At 36.9% G+C, this 21181-nt stretch overlaps 1 protein-coding gene across 1 annotated transcript; it reads right to left on the reverse strand.

Moving 5' to 3' along the window:
• Positions 1 to 8115: 8115 nt before the first annotated feature.
• LOC132162936 (probable disease resistance protein At4g27220) lies at positions 8116 to 18649 on the reverse strand. The gene is made up of 5 exons (XM_059573146.1): positions 15881 to 18649; positions 15069 to 15587; positions 13606 to 14142; positions 12481 to 12786; positions 8116 to 8283 (listed from the first exon to the last, which is right to left on the reverse strand). Exons 1-5 carry the CDS (start codon positions 18647 to 18649, stop codon positions 8116 to 8118), a joined length of 4299 nt encoding a protein of 1432 aa, XP_059429129.1.
• Positions 18650 to 21181: the final 2532 nt, after the last annotated feature.

The raw sequence follows: 21181 nt of genomic DNA on the forward strand, positions 1-21181 counted from the left end.
GCATGGGGAGAATATTTTTTCCCTATGGCTGTGTAAGTGGAGGGGCAAGGGAGATTATTTAACCCTCTTGGCCGACTGGTACTAGGACTAGGATTTCTAAACCCAGTCCCGCATGGTTTAAAATTCCTTTTCTCCTCGAATCCCACTATTATAAATAAAGGTGCAATAGAAAAACAAAAACACAACACACAAGACTGAAACTATTCATAAGCTTGTGATTTTGTGATAACAAAGACACAACTTCACTATCCCACATAGAGTGAATACACTGCCTGGGGAGAATTTTCTCTCTCTAAGTTTTGCTTCTAGTTTTCACTTGTTCTTGAGAAAACTTTGTGAGCCCACACATAGAATCATATTCAGTTATCAAAGAGAAGATCTAATGGAGCAATCTTCTCCTCAACTGTTTGAAGATCTTGAAGACCTTGAAGACTTTGATGAACTACTAAGTTATCAAGAGGTTCATAATGAATACAATGAAGAACATAAAGATGTTGTTCAAGTTCATGAAGAACGCGAAGAACACAAAGAATGCGGTGAAGATAAGATGAGTATGGACTCATGCTTGAAGGTTTCAAGTTTGTTGGAACTTCAACTACTCAGCCCCACACCATTGGAAGAACAGATGCACACTTCTACGCCCTAATGCCTAGGAGAGGCAGAAGCTACATGTAAGTAATCTAATTGGTATGCTTGCCTTTAGAACTAAACATGTTTGTCTTGATGGTAAAAGGTCTTGGGGATTGTGATTTATTGCGTTGTGTAAAAAGAAATTTTTTTTGAAATTTATGTAAACGATCCCAACATTCTACTCCCACAAGGATTTGGTTTTCTCTTATTGCTGGTTTTCCATTCCTTCTCAACCTAGGAGATGTTTTAACTGACTTGGGCTATTATAAAAAAAGGCAGCACACCAACGTGAAGAGCAGTGACTTGTGGAAGAAAATAACCTACAATAAATCTCTTGTTATTTGTCAGTTTTGTTGTGCCACATGGGCACTTAGAGAACAAGAGAGTTTGTTGGTTTTTTTTGTCTTTTGTGTACAAGTGAGATTTTGGTGTATTGAAGCTTTGGGTTTTGAGTGGTTTTCTAATAGTTACTCTTTTGTACTCCAACTTTTGAAAGTGAACTTCCTCCGGGTTGTCTCCGCCAGTGGATGTAGGCTTGTTAAGCCGAACCACTTAAATCTTGGTGTCTTGTGTGATTGATTTACTTTCTATTATGTTCTTTTCTGCTTCTTTGTGATCTTGAATTTAGTTCCATGTACACCAAGTTGTACTTAAGCTTTGTTTCATTCAAAATTAGAGCCAGGTCCATGGATGATTGGAACATTAGAAAAGCAATTGAGATTTGTGAATTCCTTTCAACAAGAAATGATCAAGCAATTCTTTTTTTTTTTTTTGAAATCATGCATGTATTTCATTCAAAAAGAAGAATAAACTTAACAACAACGTTCAACCATAAGAATATCTTTAACACACTAAGGAGCATCTTTTATGGGAACCACTTCATTTCCTATAGAAAGTGCAAGCTTTGCGAGTATATGAGTAGCTCCATTAGCCTCCCGCCTTACATGGGACACCCCCCACTATTGAAAATATCTAAGCACAATTCGGGCATCGTCAATTAAATGCCCATAGCAACACCATTTTTGCCATCTTGTTTTAAAGACTGCACTACTTGTAACACATCACCTTCTAATTCCACCTTTTGCCACCCCATCTCTTTAGCAAAAAGGATGGACCTTAGAGTAGCAAGAGATTCTACAACAGTCTAATAAACAATATTATCCTTAGAGGATTACAATGTAGCCAACACCTCCCCCATAGACTCTCGAACAATCACACCTATGCCCATCTTCCTATTAGGCATATCAATAGCAGCATCCCAATTGACCTTCATTAGCCCCCTAATGGGTCCTTCCATCGATGGCACACCATCGGTCCTTCCCCTTTTTTCTCGTGCAGTCTAACTTGCGCTTCATTTGAAACCTTGAAGAGGTTAAAGTGCCTCTCGTATAGTTTGGTTTGGATGATTGAATACCCCCCATGGACTAAGGAATTTGTTCTAAATTAAAGGTTTTGTGCTACCACAACTGATGAGTGCCAAATGTTGCATATTTGAACCCATTAATTTGCATATATTAATTCCTTAGCATTGTTATTTGTTTGATGTGGTTTTGTTTTATTGTTTTGAGGTTCCGAAGGAAAAATTCAACTAATTTCATTAATTCTGGGGCTTAAGACACTTCGGGAGCATTGGTAGCAAATTTGGATCGAGCAATGATTCGCACCTCACGAGTTCTACTAAAAAGGCCGTGTCTAGAGTTTCAGACCTCAGATTTGAGCGAGTTTTACGGCATTGGAAAGCTAACTCCAAGATCTACAAAGTCATGATTCATGAGAATTTGTTAATTTCGATGCTTACTATGTCAAAAGAGCCTCTGTTCGCAGGCCGTTCGCAAGCCGTCCGAATGGTAAAGCACCTGTCCGAATGGTGAAGTCTCCGTCCGAATGGACGTGCGCTCGAGCACACATTCAGGGGCTCGAGCGCACTCGGGTGAAGTACCCCTCTCAATGGTGAGATGTCCCATTCGAACAGACCAGTTATCAAACCTAGCCGCCATTTTTTAGGTTAAAACTCTAGAAAAACCCTAAAAACCCCTATATATAGACTGCTAAGCCTCAAGAAAAAAGATGTGAAATTTTGGACCTGGTCTCCAACCCCCTTTTTCTTGAGGCTTAGTAGTCTATTTACAGGGGCTTCTATGTTTTTTTCTAGGGTTTTTCTAGGGGCTGCTAGGTCTAATAAGTGGTCTGTCCGGATGGGGTTTTTCATGTCTAGACGGGTACTTCACCCGAGTGTGCTCGAGCCCCTGAATGTGCACTCGAGCACTACCACCTACGGGATCCACCTATCTTTAAAAAATTTTATCTGTTCTCCCAACCCCACTCTCTAAATTAGACCCTCCTTGAACAACGCTCTGGAAGAACCAGATGCTTCTCCACACATCCGAAGGCTTATACCCCAAATTTGCATTAATTATGCCACCAAAAGGAAAATATTTTACCTTTTAAAATTTTGCTCCCAGTGACTGGATTCTGAAGCACTCTCCAACACTACTTTGCCAACAAAGCCTAGTTAAAATTCTCCAAATCACGAAAGGCCAGTTCCCCACTCCATTTTGACATCCCCTTTTTGGCCCAATTCACCCAATGAATTTTTGCTTCATTTTTTATATGTTCCCACCAAAACCTCTTCATCATAGAATTAATTTCATTGCACAAATTTTTTTGGTAGCTTAAACAAACTCATTGTGTACGTAGGAATGGCCTAGACGACCGCTTTCAACAAAATTTCCTTCTCCGCAAGAGATAAAAATTTTACCTTCTAATTTCTCATACATCCCCAAATTCTTTATTTAATATTCTTGAATGTATGCATTCGTGATCTTCCCACCATTGCTGGAAACCCCAAATATTTATCGAAGTTAGTAGTGGCTTGTACTCCAGCGATTGGAGTTATTCGTCGACGATTAGCATTACTAGTGCTTTTGCTGAGAAGGATGTATGTTCTCTCCTTGTTCAGCTTTTATCCTAACGCATGCTCATTGGTATCTAGCATGCACACTTTGGAGACGAACCCACTCCGCAGTATTTGCCTCTAAAAATAAATGAGTTAATTTTACTCTCCCACGAGCAATCGTGACTCCTATAAGCTCCCCATCTCTCTCTGCGTTGTGCAACAATGAACTTAGTCATATTGTAATTTTCCCAAATTTTCAAGATTTATTTATAAAAAGCAATGGTTCATTTGAGCTTATTAAACTCTTTTTATAACCCTCAAAGAAATGTCTTAACCCTTAATCAAACACTCATTTAAAAAATAGCCCTAAAAACTCAACCCTAATTCTTTGGCCGAACGTTCAGCAAGGGACCATACCGAACGTTCGTTGACCACAGTTTGACCACTGGCTATTAACAAAACATTCGAGCTGCAACCATGGAACCATTGAGTAATAGTACACCGAACGTTCGCCCAGTAGTATTGAACATTCGGTGATAGTTTGAAAAGCACTTTTAATCTATTCTCTACCTTGTAGGAGGGATTATGCCTCCTTACCCTTATAAATACCTCTCCTTCGTCTCTAAGCTTTCCTTTACACCTGAAACCCTAACCCTAAAGTGAGGGGAGATTTTCTTGAGGGAAGAAGAAGTCTTTGGGTGATTTTTGCTATCTTCAGGGTAACGCTTGACCTTTCAGCAAGCATTTATGTTATTTTGTTATTATCCTTATTTTCTTCCAAGTTTTTAAAGATGTCATGACTTGTGTACCCTTTCTCCTTAGAGGAAAAGAGTGGTTTTCAAATGTTTTAGAAGCACTCATTGTTTTCTTTGGTTTTCATAAATATTATGCTTCATTATGTTGGTATGAACTTGTTTAAGGCGTATGGTGTAGTTTGTAACATGGTGACTTGAAGATAGAAGCCCAAACTTTGCATTTTGACTCTACCCGAACATTCTCTACCCATTCTGGCAGAACGTTCACCCTTGAGCCCGAACGTTCTCTCCTTGGACAGAACGTTCGACCAGAGCCCAGAATGCATAGAAGTAGGTTTTGTGACCTTTTAGATAGATGTATTTGATTAGGACCTTTTGTGTCTTTAGTAAACCCTCTAGTACTGTATGTAACAATAACCATATTTTGTTATAGCAGGAATTCAAAATGTCAGACGACTGAAGCGGACATACGAGATAAGTAAACACTTACGACTACTTTCTTTAAAAATGCACGATATGTCAGCTGACTAAGCACGCTTATGATATGAGCATATTTACTCTTTTACATAACTTGGTAACTATCTTAATAATCGATTGATAAGATGTATTATATGACATGGTACACCAGTACGTGCGGTATAATGGCTTTGGACTTACTAAATATATATGATTCTATGGTCAAATGTGTATGAATGTGTTATATGGGCCTTAGATCTAATTGTTTTTTCGTGACCAGCGCAACTATGTATGATTGACGGGTCACTACGAGATGTACATTATTAGTAGCTTGGGCCACTCGAGGTCAGACTTGGTCAGGCTGCTAGTTATAGACAGTAGCGTACTATGGTCGGGGCATCGGCATTGTATTACATGACAGTTATGGCCTATTAAAGCATTACTTTTCCCAAATTAAAACTTATAGGCGATTGCCTCTGGATTACACCTCTTTATTTTCAAATGAAACTATATTTTCATGGTGTATTAACAGTGACAACACCTTATTGAAATTCTTATTGAAAATGCACGTTTATTTCCGTTCATCAATAACTAGCTCATTTCATACTCAATTGTGAGGTTTACTTACTAAGTCTTTAGACTTACGCAGTTATTACAACTTATAAGAAACCTCTTTCTGAGAAGAGGACAGTGGCAAGATTGTCACTTCAGGCTATTAAGATGAGTCGGATACCTACCTTGTGTAATCACGTTTGATTAGAATATCCGCATTTTGATTAGTAACTCATTGTCTATATTCAATGATAATACATGCTTATGTGATGATTTTAGATTCCTTAGATTCATTAATTTCATCTTCCTATGCATTTACTTTGATTATGCTAGAGATGGGCGGTTCCCTAGTTAGCTACTAGTTAGCTGAATTGGGGTAATTGCCAACAACCTTACCAAACTGGTCAATGCCAGATTTGGGGGTGTTATAGTATTTTATTATAGCATTCGGTTTTGCCAACCGTATATGATAATCTGAGGATAGGGCCTGATGCACTAGGTCTGGATTATAAAAGATTGGAGCATAGGATAGATTTAGATTTCTATTGTTCTGATTGATTGAGTTGCAGGCTACACTAACAAACTACCTATTGATTGTGTAATCATAGTTCAGATTGGAATGAGCTTATTTGTTTCTGCTATACACTCAAACGCGCGATTGATGCAGGCACAAAGTAGTTACACGTGACTGGCTAATGGAATACGGGCCATATGCACCAAGTTATAGGCCTCGCTCTGTGGCATGAAGACTCACATGTATGGAGCAAGGTCACGATTAGGCAGTTTCAGCTAAGTTAACCAAAAAGTGCATTCGGCCTACTCGCATGGCCCAGAAGAATGATGAATGGTAGAATCTCAACAGTACGCAAGTAGTTGCAAAATGGAAGTGCCGTAACGTATCGGCCGTGTGAGATTTTCCATCAATCCCTCGGAAATATAACCCGTATCTGAGAGCAGAAAGGAAGCGGGAGATACATGAACACATGACTAAAGTGGCTGACGAGTATGCGAAAATAGAATAAGAAGAAGTACGATTGTTGAAGGCTGGAGCACTACAGGCAGGCACCAACCGCCAGAAGGTTGCTTTTCTCCTAAGCATCAAAAGGGACTATGTGGCTATGGTCAAGGACCCGTTAGAAGATTCTGCCGAAGATTGATTAGGTTGTATTTAGCTAATTAGTGTTAGCTAGGATAATTAGGTTACGCACATGCACTTAGTGATGACACTTTTGATTAATAGGTGCTCATATATTTTTTTTTTTTTTTTTAAAAAAATCAAATGAAAAATGGATTTTCACTTCATGCAAATTTTAACTTCGCATTTTTATGCGTCTTTGATATTAAAACTCTTTCCAAACTCAAAGTGCTATTTTAAATATTTTCCCTTACACCATATTGAAGTGTTTTGTTTAATGAAGCCTTGTTAAACCTACATTATACCTCTAGATATTGCACCTTTCAAAAAAAAAAAAAAAAAAAATTACCTTCTAACCGAACGTTCGGTCGCGGCACCGAATATTCGCTTAAAAACCCAAGTTTTGTGAATTTAAACGGCCGAACGCTCTTTAAATCTCACTCTCTCTCATTTTCTCTCAATGTCTCTCAACCCAAACACCTCAAACAAGGCCTAACCTAGCACTTGAATGGGATTCGATTTCCAAAACTTATTCCACCTCTTTTGTGTTGGAGTTTGATAGGTCACCACCTAGGGTTACACGTAGAGAAGTAATAATAGTTGTTTTTTATTTATTTTTATTTATTTATTTATTTTATTTTTTATTGATGTAGAAAGATGGCACGGACCAAATCCAGTGTAGCTACTTTGTCATCATGGCCTTTCACCCGGTGTAGGGTGGAGGTAAAAATGTAGGAGGCTCATAAGCTAGAGACTAATAACTTGATGGAGGAGGGTTCCTCCGACCACACCGCCCTCGCGCCTCTCTACTCGGACCTCGAGGCTAGTTCGGCGATGCATGACTAGGCCGGCATCATCTATGATGACTTACCATTCCCCGACTACAAGGCAGAGTGCTGGTACTCCTTTACTACGACAAGATGGGCATATTGTGGAGAGGGGAGTAATGATGGATGACATCGCCAACTGGGCCCCGATCATTTGGGAGTTGTTCTAGTTCTAGGGATCCCAGCCCATGCTCGCCAACAATCGACCGGCGGTTGAGGTTTTGGTGTTGGAGTTCTACTTGAACATCCACCATAGGCACCACAATTCCTTTTGGATATGGGTACGAGATGAGCCCATAGAGTTGACCCCCGACTTGATCAGCAGCATCCTCGGTACTCCATGACTGATGAACTTGGAGTACCCGTACACACTAGACACCAAGCCCCTTCGCTCCTTGCTGGTTGAGTGTTTTGCTGAGGGGGCGGCCCCACACGATGGAGTTGGAGGGCGATGGAGGATTCGCCCCGAACGACCTATCAGACGAAGCACGCCTCATCTACCAAATAATCATTAGCCGGATCTTTCTGGTTAATAGCCTCGTGTCCATCGTCTGGGATAGGGCTCTCTGCCTTTACATTGTATTGACCAGGGTGCCGATCGACTTCGTATCCCTCGCCTTCACCATCATGAAGGACGTTAGGACGGCAGACCCAAGGACATTCTTGCCTTACGGGGCCCTCAGGACGCGGTTAGTAGAGCACACCAGGCTATCTATTGATGGCCACCACACCGTCTCATCCAAGGGACCCTTCACCTCCCAATTCTTCAATGTGAACAGATTACATCTATGGGCACCGGCTGCAACACCTCGACCACCCCAAGCCCGAAAGCCGCCAGTTGGGAGACACTCACCGGATTGAGCTTCATCCTCCCGGCTTAGTGCCGCTGGAAACCCTCCAGATATGAGTCAGCAACTGGCTGAGATTCAGGCGACACTGGGGAGTGTGACTACTGCGTTGGAGACTGAGCAGGATACACGACGAGAGGACTCCAGACTTATTCGAGAGCTCCATGAGTGGATGGTAGTACCACTGCTAAATGTGGGGGACTACATAATTTATAGTCCGAGCACCAGTTGAAGGAGAGGTAGTCCCGCCAGGAGGAACGCCTCAAGACGGAGCTCAACAAAAACTAGCCCCAGGGGTACTAGATGGTTGCTCCAGTAAGACATTAAGTATTATGTTAGGGCCTTGGAGGCCATTGTGGGTTGTATTATGCTACATTAAAAGTCCACCCTGGTGGTGGCAATTTTGGATGTTTGTACATATTTATTTTATCTCGTACTTATTTCCTATGATTTTCATTTTTATTATTTAGCAAATGCATTTCTTAAAAATGTTTATCATTTTGTTTCTCCTTCTCGAAAACAATCTTTTACGATACCTTTTAAAAAGAAAAAAAAGGGGCTTTAAAAACACGAAAATTTTGAGAAAGAAATTTTTATAAGAGGAGGAGAATGTGATGCCCCAAATTTTCAAGATTTATTTATAAAAAAAAAAATGGTTTATTTGAGCTTATTAAACTCTTTTTATGACCCTCAAAAAAATGTCTTAACCCTTAATCAAACCGCCATTTGAAAAATAGCCCTAAAGTCCTAACCCTAACTATCTAGTCGAACGTTTGGTAGGGGACCACATTGAACGTTTAACCATGTCCTTAGTGTGAATGTTTGGAAGGGAACCATAGTCAACATTCGTCTTCAAAATTTTGACCACTGGCTATTGACCAAATGTTCCACCTGCAACCTTATAACCACTGTGTAATAGTACATTAAACGTTTGGTGATAGTTTGAAAAGCATTTTTAACCTATTCACCACCTTGCAGGAGGGATCATGCCTACCCACCCCTATAAATGCCTCCCCTTCGTCCCTAAGCCTCCTCTTACACTGGAAACCCTAACCTTAAAGTAAGAGGAGATTTTCTTGAGAGGAAGGAGAAGGTTTTGGGGGATTTATGCTATCTTCAAGGTAACTCTTGACCTTTCACCAAGCATTTATGTTATTTTGTTATTATCCTTGTTTTCTTCAAGTTTTTAAAGATGCCATGACTTGTGTACCATTTCTTCTTAGAGGAAAAGAGTGGTTTTCAAATGTTTTTGAAGCACTCATTGTTTTATTTGGTTTTCATAAATATCATGCTTCACTATATTGGTATGAACTTGTTTAGGGCCTAAGATGTAGTTTGTAACATGGTGACTTGAGGATAGAAGCCCAAGCTTTTCATTTTGACTTTGCCCGAATGTTCTCTACCCATTATGGCCGAATGTTCTCTACCCATTCTGGCCTAACATTTGCCCCGGAGCCCCAACGTTTGTTCATTTGACAAAACGTTCTACTGGAGCCCATAATGCATAGAGGTACATTTTTGTGACCTTTTAGCTAGACGTATTCGATTAGGACGTTTTGTGTCTTTAGTAGACCTTCTAGCATTGCAGATAACGATAGGCATGTTTTGTTATAGCTGGGATTCAGAATGGCAGACAACTCAAGCGAGCATACGAGGTAAGTAAACATTTATGAATGCTTTCTTAAAAAATGTGAGATATGTTAGCTAATTGAGCCAGCATATGATATGAGCATATTTACTCTTTTAGGTACCTTGGTAACTGTCTTAGTAATCGATTGATAAGATCTATAGCATGACATGCTACACTAGTACGAGTGGTATAATGGCGGCCATGAGCTTACTATATATATATACTTGATTTTATGGTGAAATGTGTGTGTATGTGTTATATGGGCTTCGGATCAAATGGTTGTTTTGTGACTAGCACAACCATGTATGATTGACAGGTCACTACAGGACTTACATTATTAGTAGCGTGGGCCACCCGAGGTTGAACTCGGTCGTTCTGCTAGTTATGGACATAATGTACAATGGTTGGAGCATCGATATTGTATTATATATCCCTCGGGAGAACGCCAACCCTAATGAAAAGGCGTAATATCTAAAATTCGGTGAGGATTTAATAAATGACTACCATATTAGTTAGAGAAAGTGAGGATTTAATTTGGAATATTAAAGAGATGTACCTAAAATTCGGTTTTTTGAACTATTGAACTAATTGCAAAAAGTGAATAGTTGTTAACTTAGACTCATGTGCATCAAGTGATATTTTTGAGCAAGAGGACAAAGGAAGACTAAGACTTTAAAAGTGTGAAGACATAGACTTTTCAAAACTTTTAAGCTAAGTCTTGCATTTTTTATGGAGGACGAAATTTACCCATATTTTCTGTAAGAATGAAAATAAGGAAAATATCAAAAATAATATTCGAGCAGCACCACTTGATCAGAATTTTACCCGTTTTCAAATAATTGAAGTACAAAAGGTAAGATTGTCACAATTTCCACTGATTATCAATTTTATATTATGATTTTATTTTATTTTATTAGGACTTTATTTCCTTCCCTTAATAGTATTATATTTGCTTTAATTATTTTCCTTCCTTTATTAGGATTAGGTTTACTATTGCTATTAGGATTAGGTTTACTTTCTCTACAGGTATTTCTTTTCTATAAATAGGCTAGCTTATTATGTAAAACTCAATCAATTGAATTATTATCAAATCAGATAATGTTTTCTCAAAGACTTTGCGGAGTTTTATCATTCTTTTAATCTGCGAACTTGTTTTAATTTTTTTGGGTAGAAGACGAAGACGCTTCTCCTTGCAGAATCAAAGACACTGCGCTTTGATTAGTTAGCTTAATCTTCTGCTACATCAATTTTACTCCATTCTTTTCCCCCCTTGGCATACCCCTTTGCTTAATGGGTCCTTGGTGTTTTCTATATAAAGGTGCATCAAGGGTCATTTTCGATCTACATGTCCTTTCCAAGAGTTTCTTCTTCCTTTCTCCTTTCTCCTTTCTCCACACGACCAAAGCTAGTCCAAAGTGAAGATTTTTCTTTCCCTTTCTTCATCATACCACACGGCCACCCTTAGGAAAGTAGAATTCTGTTTTCTAAAGTTAGATTGGGAAGTATTCTATGCAAGAAGTTGTCTCTTGAATATTCTCGAAAAAGCATTGAATCACTTTCTACCGTTTTAAGTCCAAAAACTTGAAATATGAGTGTGAAAGTAACTTTTTAAGACAATATTCTATGATTCACTTGGCATATCTCTTTGTCGTTCAAATTAAGTTAATTATCTTTAATATGTTGTTAAAGGTCCGAAATAGCTTAATTAAAAGATAAATAAGTAGTGTTTATGTTGTTTTTACTTTTGGATTAACATTGCTATGTCACATTCACTTCGGCGTTTAAACTATAACCTTTGTCTTCAATTATGTAAATTGCAAGGTTAAGTTTAATATTGAATTTAATAAATAAATAGTAGATGAAAAGTGATGGACATAATAAATATATAGATCTAAGGGCCCAAAACAACAAAGTCTCATAAATGAACTAATACTAATAGATATGTTATTTTGTATGTACATAATTTATATGCAGAAAGAAGTTAAGAGATCCAGTCAGAGGAGTGTAAATACGGAAGTACCTACTGAGGAATGACATTGTTTTATTCATTATCTACTTTAAAATATTGACCATGAATGAAATAAATGCATGTTGTGTCCAAAAATAAATAAAGAGCTAATATGATAACTACCAAGAAAACTAGAAAGTGGTGGAGGTGTGAGGCTACCAGTTCGCTGGGTAGCATCTGCTAACAGTCGATCAAAGACTACTAATAAAAAAAGAATTGGAATGTTTTGTGCTACCAGTGGACTACGATGTTGCAAACTACTAGTGTAAAAACCAATAACAAATTGGGAATGTCGACTCCAAGATCCACTAGCTAACAGAGTTCTCGCTTTAAACGAGAGGTGTGAAAAAATACATAAGACTTTACTGAAACTAAATTATCATTTTCATAATCATTGTTATCATATAAGATAATGCGTATGCATACATTTATATTCATTGTTATTAATATTGCTTTAATAAACCAACAATCTTTTATACAATTGAAACAGAACACTCACTTGTTTGCTTATGTAAATATGATAACATTATAATGAATATTTCTTTAATAAACCAACAATCTTCTTTCCTTTGTTATGCTTTTTTTTTTTTCTTCTAGTCTTTCCTTCGTTTTGACAATTTTTTTTTTTCGGACATAAATCTAGATAGCACAATGAAAATTAAGTTCAATTAATTTAGAGGCCATATCAATTCTACACTTCAGCATGAATGTGGAAATCTTATGAGATTAGTTAAGGCTCTTACCTGATCAACCAAGAAAAGAGGTTGTTTAATGGCGATCTCAACTGGGCTCTTTTGAAGTGTTTCTTGAAAGCTCAAAAGTTCAAAAGCAAATATGTCTACTTTTTGGCATCCATTCACTGTTAATGATTTCAGCATTGGCCATTCTGAAGCATGCATCCCAGGGTAAAACCATTTGAGTTGTGGTAGTTCTTCAAGACAAAGGCTAGTTATTTGAGGGAACACGAACCTAGCTATCGCTTCTGATCCTTTTTCCCTGGCAACAATTTCCTCCACCCCACAATTATCTACGATAAGTGTATCTAGACTCTGGAATCTTGTGAGCATATTAGAGTGAAAAATGTTCATAAGCTTTTCACAAAATTGAACTTTTATAAATTGAAGCTTCCAAAAGGAGTCTATGGCGAATTGGTTCTTCCATATGATTTTCAAGCAATCCATGTGGGAGATTATCAATTGTACCAAATTGGGGAAGACAACCTGCATGGTTCTTCTCGTGTGTTAATATCATAACAAAAAAACTCACATAATGGAAGATAAGATATATATATATATATATATATATATATATATATATAATGACACCAAAGATGTTTTAAATTTAGAATCTAAAATGTGTCAAGTTGAAACAGGGGGATAATAAAAAATTAGGAGAAACTCTACTTAACCCCCCTGAACTTCCATCATTTTTGCAATTACTCTCCCCTCTAGAGGTCAAAAACTCTCAATTTAGTGTACCAAACATCCAATTTTTTACATTGTCATCATTCCGTTAAGATTTAACAGTATAACTTAACCGATGAGTGTCAAAATTACCAAAATACCCCCCAATTTTTTAAAAGAAAAAAATTGCAAAGATTCAAGCCTTGGTTTGGATTTAACAGAATTTGCAAAAATACTCACGCTTGAATATTTACAATTTTTTTATTTTATTTTCTTATAATAAAAAATAGGGGTATTTTGGTAATCTTAGTATCATTTAACAGAAAAATCTAACAGAGGGGTGACATTGCAAAATATTAAAAGTTTGATACACTAAATGGAGAGTTTTTAGACTTTGGGAGGTTAATTGTAAAAGTAATTGAAGTTCAAGGGATTAAAGTCAAATTTCTCCAAAAAATTATTTACCTCTTCATTGAAGAGAGGTTGCATAACATTATGAGGAGTCTCATCTACACTCATTTCCTTGAGTTCTTTGCTGATCGTCATGCCTGAACTGAGAGGTTTGGATATGAATGTCTCTAGTTTAGGGCAATGTTCTATCTTCAAATTCTCCAAGGATGGAAATTCAATGTTACTTCCTACACAGAATCTTTTGAGGATTGGGAGTTCTTTTAGAAACAGGCATTCTAGTCGAGGAAACAACACCTCTGGAGTTATTTCTTCTTCTAATCTTAATTCTTCCCTGACTAGTATCTCTTCCACAACCTCACATTCCAAGACGTGAAGATGTTTGAGCTGCACCATAAATCTAGCTGTAGAGAATGACAATATATATTTTATGTTACCCATGCCCTGCACCTCCAAGTATGACAAATTTTCAAATCTTGACGTTGCTTGCGTGTTTCTTAATAAGCAATAGGACCTTGCCGGATGTTGGTTTTGCTCTATCTCTGCCAAGTTAACTGATGACAGTTCCAACCTTTCCAAGATAGGGAACACAACCTGCAATGACAGTTAATAATATATCCTTCAACAACCTAAAAGATGCACAAACTAGTGTATGCATATTATTCTTCTTTCATTTGATGATCGAGTTTTATTTGACGATAGCATGCTAATTGGGACAACTAACAACATATATCGTCACTATTTGTCATAATCGACAACATATTGTTGACTTATGACAATCAGGAACAACATGTTTTTAGCGACGACTTTTGACCCTTCTAGGGACCACAATTGTCAACGACTTATTTTGTTGTTGTTAAAAAACGTTTTTAACAAAGACTTTGATTTGTTGTTGATTATTCATAGATTAACGAAAGGAATAATCTGGCAACAAAAATTTGTTGTTGCTATAAAATTTAAACAACAATTGCTTTCGTTGCTAAAGTCAATTTTATTGTGTTTATCAACTTTTACTTTACAACTACAAAGTAGGGACCTTTGTATGAATTTCAATAGGATAAGCAACCGCGTGTCATATAAAATGCCTTTGTACAAGTAGCGAGATCATCACGAGCTGAAAAAATTATCTTAAAACATGAAGTAGGAATACTATTTTTCTTAATCAATTAGGTTCTTAATACAAGTCATATCTTAACTTGAATAAAAAAAAAAAAAAAAAAAAAAGTCATGTCTTAACTTCATCAATTTTTTAACTCTAAGTTCGTTGCAGTGCTATATGTTCTACAACTGATATGGCTATACATAAAGTTTCCATGCTAGTTATTTTCAAGTATAATGTAAAGGTGAAATATGCCTATTTCTTACTCCTAGTCAGCACCCAATACACGAGAAGTTGTACACAACAATTAGCATGCAAAGTCAATAGTCATTTAAAGTCTTATTAAACATTTTCTTATCAAATAATGGGATGTTTAAAATAAATCTAATGTTATTTTATTTATTTAATTAAATAGAGTTACCTCTTCATTGAAGAAAGACTGCATAACAGAATAAGGGCTCTCCTTTGCATTCATTTCCTCGAGTTGTCTACCCGTCATGCTTGAACTGACAGGTTTGAGTATGAATGTCTTTAATTTAGGGCAATGTTGTATCACCACTTTTTTCAAGGATGGAAATTCGATATTACTTCCTGTGCAAAATCTTTCGAGGAAAGGAAGATTTTTTAGTAACAAGCATTCTAGTTGAGGGAACAACACCTTAGGAATTACCAATTCTTCGGTGACTAGTATCTCTTCCACAACCTTGCATTCTAATACATGAAGATGTTTGAGATGCACCATAAATCTAGCTGTAGAGAGTGACAACAAAAATTTTATGTTACTAGAGCCTTGTACTTTCAGGAACGACAAATTTTCAAATCTTGATGCTGCTTGCGTGTTTGTTAATCTGCAAGATGACCTTTCCGGATGTTGGTTCTGCTCTATCTCTTCCAAGTTTACTGATGATAGTTCCAACGTTTCCAAGATGGGGAACACCACCTGTAGCAAGAAGCAATTATTCCTCCTTCTCAACAACCTATAAGATGCACAAGCTAGGATGTGCATAATTGTGTTTGTGTATTCTTTGGGAGGTAATAAGGTCATGTTTTTGTCACATGTGACATTCACTTCACTTCATCATAGTTCCAATGATTCTAGAACTTCAAGATTATTATTGATATCATTAGAAAGATATAATTTCTTAGGTCGATAAAAAAAAAGAAGTTAACATCTATATGTAGTTTTTACCGAGTGTGTGGGGTCATTATTTGATGAATTGGAATCTAATATACCTGTTCGTGTAGAATTGGGATGTGAAAACAAAGCTTGGCCTCTGAAATGATTTCTCCAGCATCTGTTATGAAGGGATTTTGTGTGATCAAGAAGCCCATGAGCTTTGGAAGATGCTCTAGTGCCAAGTGACGTAGTTTAGGGAACAATGATGTATTGTTGTCTTCTATTTTGCCGCCTTCTTCGATGACTATTGCACCCATGATCTTGCATTCTCTTACTTCCAATTCTTCGAGTTGTGAAAGGCCCCTAGCCGTGGATGATGAGAAGAGAAATTTTAATTTATCACAATGTTCCACTTTTACAATTCTCAAGTTATGGAAAGATGTCAAGGGAAGTTGGCCACGATATATTTCTTCCAAGCTCATCATATTTTTGAGAAGAAATGTCTCCAAGGAAGGAAAGGCAACAACCGGAATCCTTAAGTTAATGATATATTGAATCTCAGGATTATTTTGGATATGGAGATGCTTCAATTGTTGAAAACCTTCTCTATCTAATTGGTTTAGAAGACTCTTAACACCCCTTAATTCATCTAGATAAAGAGCATCTGTTCTCTTCAGTAGCAGTTTAATCCCAACCTCTGATTGAAAGCTCGTATTCAACTTGAGTTTCAATATTTTTGAGGCTTCACGCTTATTAGAAGAGTCCCATACATGATCTCCTACAGATATTGCATATCTTTCTAACCTTTCAAACAAAAGATCTTTAGGCAAATTTTTGACATCTGTAATATGTATCTCTAAAGTGGTCAACCGTGACAAATGCTTCAGCTCAGCAAGGCTTGTATTATTTCTTTCTGAACTCAGTCCTTCACTCTCCCATTGAACAAGACTATTTCCCATGTACAACTCTTCTAATTCAACCAAGCTTGATAGCACATTAGGTGGAATCACCTCAAGTTTGAAACACTTGCTCAGATCCAACAACCGTAAACGAGTCAACAACGCTATTTCTTTGGGTAATTGTGACAAGTTAGAACTTAAGAGGCTAAGGATGACTAAATTCTTAAGCTCTCCAATTACAGCTATGTTTCCCAACAGACAATGATCCAGGCACAATGTTTGTAGATTTATAAGGAGACCAAGTGATGAAGGAAGTGATGGAAGTTTCATTTCAGTCAAATCTAAAACTTGGAGCTTTCCCATCCCTTCAAAGAAAGTCTCTGGGATATGCAAAGCACAATCCCCACCATACACATAAAAGAATCTTAAATCTGAACATTCCATTTTGTTAGGAAGTTCATGGATATCTCCACCACGGATAGAGAATGCCCTGCATCTTCTGAGTGAATCTGCATCTGTCCATTTTTTTAGTCCACTACTATCACTCACCACAAACATATTATGATCACTTGATGCTATGAATCTTGCAACATAACGAACAACATCATGCATATGGCAATGCTCAGAACTATGGGGACAATCTAGCAATAGACTCTTGTCTTTCAGATTATGAACTAGGCTATATAATCTGTTTCTGGCTTGTTCTAGATTATCAATGTCTTCAAATGAACTCAAACCATAACAATATTTCAACAAGTCTTGAAAGTTAATGGAGTCATGCATTTCAGCACAACGCAAAAAGAAATCTTTAACCTCCGAACTTTCCAGATGACTATAACTCAGCTCTATAGAAGGATATATACTTGAGTACGGCGTTGTTATCATTTGTGTCGGAACAATTCTTCTTAGTTTCTGCAGGGCATCCTTCCAAACATGTATACTCTTATTTTTTAATGCCTTAGACACTGTTACAAGTGCAATAGGCAGACCTGCACACTCTTTAGCTACTTCAGCCGCTGTGCTTCTCAAATTAGGGTCTTTAACACAATCGCCTGCCATTTTCTCAAACAAATTCCATGCTTCCTTTTGGGGTAATTGTACAAGCTCAAAATCCTTCTGGGTGCCCATTTCACAGGATAATACATTTTTATCTCTAGATGTTAGTACGACTTTGCATTGCGTACAAGAAATTCCTATTTTCTCCAAATCCAATTTGCTCCATATATCATCTAGGATAATAAGTATCTTCTTGTGTGTTGTTAATCTCTGCTTTAGACGATCTGCTCTTTCACTTACAATTTCCGCATCAAGCTTTAGATCTAGCATGTAGGCAATTTCCCTTTGAATTTGTGTAAGATTTGGGCTTTGCGTCACATATGCAATGGCCACCTCATCGAATAACTTTTTTTCCTTGGCTCGCCTGGCAACTTCTCTCACCAGTGTAGTCTTTCCCGCACCAGCCATCCCATACACCCCAATCACCTTAGTATTAGCATCTCCCAATGCCTCCATAAGTCCCTCTGCAGTTGACTTTCTTGACACAAAGTCCATGTACTCCATATCTCTACTAGTCCATGTGCAATTTTCTATGAGTTCACCAACAGTTTTCACTATCTTTTTTGCTTTCCGACTTAGCTGATGCCGCTGCCACAAGTTAAGGCATGCCCCATTACAACACCTATCATCGTCTTCAACAACTTTTTTGGCCTCTTCTGTAATCTCATCCACCTTTTTCAACCACATGGTAACAAGAGATCCAATTTCTTCACCGTTTCTTCTAGCAGAATCAACAGAATTTTGCACCCTCTCTCTAATCGTCTTCAAGATCTCTACCTGATTCTCCATAGTCTCAATGTTGCTGTCGTAGTTACACGAATAACATAGCCACCGTCCAATTGGTCCAAGAATTGGTGCAACAATTGGTGAAACAATCGGTTCAATGAATAACTGAGCGATTTGTGCTCCAACCGCATATAGACACTCCATTCTTGTTTCAATTTTTTCCCACTTTCCTTCTCCTTTTTTTTTTTGTTTTTTTTTTTTTTTTTGAAGTAAGGGAAAACAAGAAAAACACAACTAGAAACTGCAATGAGAATAAATAATAGGGAGAATTTAAGCTCGTAGTACGACTTTCATTTCAAACCTGCATTTGCGTTTCTTCACATCGGAAAAGTAGAACCTGAGTTTCACACCTGCATTAATTACTTCATCAGCCCTCCATTTTAAATATTCAATGTTTTTAAATTGGAAAAGGGAGGTGGTAAGATTAAAACTATTAAATTTAAGTATATGAAAGGTGTTGTGATATATATATATATATATATTTTCTTTTAATTGAAAAACAACTCAAACACATACAAGATACAACTTATTAATTTGGAATCTAAAAATGACCCAGCGAGGGCCAATGAAAATGAATTTATGGCCGAACCCGTGAGCTACCGCCATCTGACCCAACCGAAATTTCAATATTATTTCGATCATGTTTCCTCAAGTGTTCTTTCATGCTAAATTAACCCTATTTTTTTTAGGGCATTTGTGCTGGTTTGTTGTGAATTCGAAAGTTTTTAAAAATAATTTTAAAAATTAGGAGATTTTTTTATAAATTTAAAAATAACATGTTAGATCATTCACATTTTAGTGGGTCATGATAAATTTGAGAAAATTGGAGAGTTTAACGAGTTTATGCAAGAAAGTTTAAGGACTATAAAGCCCAGATGATATACTTATGGACAACCCTCTTGCAATATTCTACTTGAGGATATTAAGGGAAAAATGCAAAATTAGTCGTTGTGGTTTACCTGATTTACAATTAGCTTCTTCTGGTATCTAAATGAACTCAAAAATTTATGAGGTATGCCAAAAAAACACTTTAGTCCATAGAGTCAAATTCCGTCAACTAGTTTAACGGATTTTGTTAGTCTGATACTAACTTAAATAGGACAAGTATCACATTTATTTTATTTTATTTTTTATTTATTTTTTTATTTTTAACTCTAACGTTTAACATTATTAGAATCTGTTAAGTCAGTGATGTAACGTGACTTAGTGGGATGCGAAGAACAACAACAATAAGGAAGGATAGGTATTTCTAAATATTGATATGATCAAAAGATCTAATAAATCTTCTCTAAAATGCTAGATACTCTCTAGGGTTTGAAGGAAAATCATAAAGAAACTCAACTCTGAATAATCTTATTGAACAGAACTCAAATAATTCCATAAAGAAGAGCGATGATTAGTGAGAAATTCGCACCTGACGAGTTATACTAAGAAGGCCATATCTAGAATTTTAGACCTCCAATTGGAGCAATATTTGTGGCGTTGGAAAGCTAACTCAATGATTTACAAAGTAATATTTCACGATAGTTTGCTAATTCCGATGTTTACTAGGTCGAAAGGACGCTTGTTTGTAGACTGTTCGCAAGCCGTCCGAACGGCTATATGTTATTTTCAATTTTTCATTTTTTTACGAACTTTCCTTTCAGTTTTAGGAGAGTCCATTCTATGGTTCCCGTTTGGATGGAAACCATAGAAGTTCAATTCCGATTATAATTCATAGTTTTATTAGGTTTAGGAGTCTTGGAACTATAAATACATGCTTAAAGCTCCAGAAACAGAGATTTTGATTATTATTGAGTTTGTTTAATAAGAATTACTCAAAGTTGAGTTTCTTCCTTATTTTCCTTTAAATCCTAGATTGGCTATAGCATTTTGAGAAGATTTGTTAGATCATTGATAGTCTAAAAGTTTAGAAGTATTTATCGCGTTCCTTAATATTGTTATTCGTTGCAGCCTAAGTTACGTTGCATGACTTTACAACTAAATGAACTTTGGAGCATTACATCATGTGCTTGGTCAACCGCCTCCAAAAGCCTTCAAAGGGTGGTGGAGGTTGAAGGGGTAATTTTGACACCTCTCAAAATAGAGGGAATATTGGGCTACCGCAAAAGCCTTTATAGGGTGGTTGGTCACTCTCTCAGCTATAACGAATGTTCAGCCACCCTTCGAAGGTGGTCTACCAACCCTTCATATCTTCTCTCTTTTTTTCTTTTTCTTTTTTGTTGTACTTTTTTTTCCAAAATCGAGATAATTTAGACATTTCAAGGAAGAAATATGCGCCCTCCATTTTAATGCAACATCTTACCGAGGATAAACCGAAAAGAAATGATAATTCGAGAGAGCCAAGAAAATTTCTTTTAAATGGTAGTTTGGAGAGATAACAAAACAGAATTCCATTTCCATGCGTATGACGTGTGTTTCTTGTTTCCTCTTTATTTATCTTGTATGTCCCCCTCCCCCAACCAAAAAGAAAAAGAAATCTTTAATGAAATGTCTAAATTATTTTTGTTATTTTTGCAATCACTTAACCATATACAAGGAAGCATCATCCCGGAAAACTTCGGTTTTATGTTATTTGCTGTTATATATCCCACCAAGTTAAAGTCAACAAGCATATTGTGTTTTCATTTTTCATTTTTCTTTTTTCTTTTTTTCTTTTTTATATTGTTTCTGTTT

The sequence above is a fragment of the Corylus avellana genome, chromosome ca10, assembly GCF_901000735.1.
Source record: "Corylus avellana chromosome ca10, CavTom2PMs-1.0".
Lineage (NCBI taxonomy): Eukaryota > Viridiplantae > Streptophyta > Magnoliopsida > Fagales > Betulaceae > Corylus > Corylus avellana.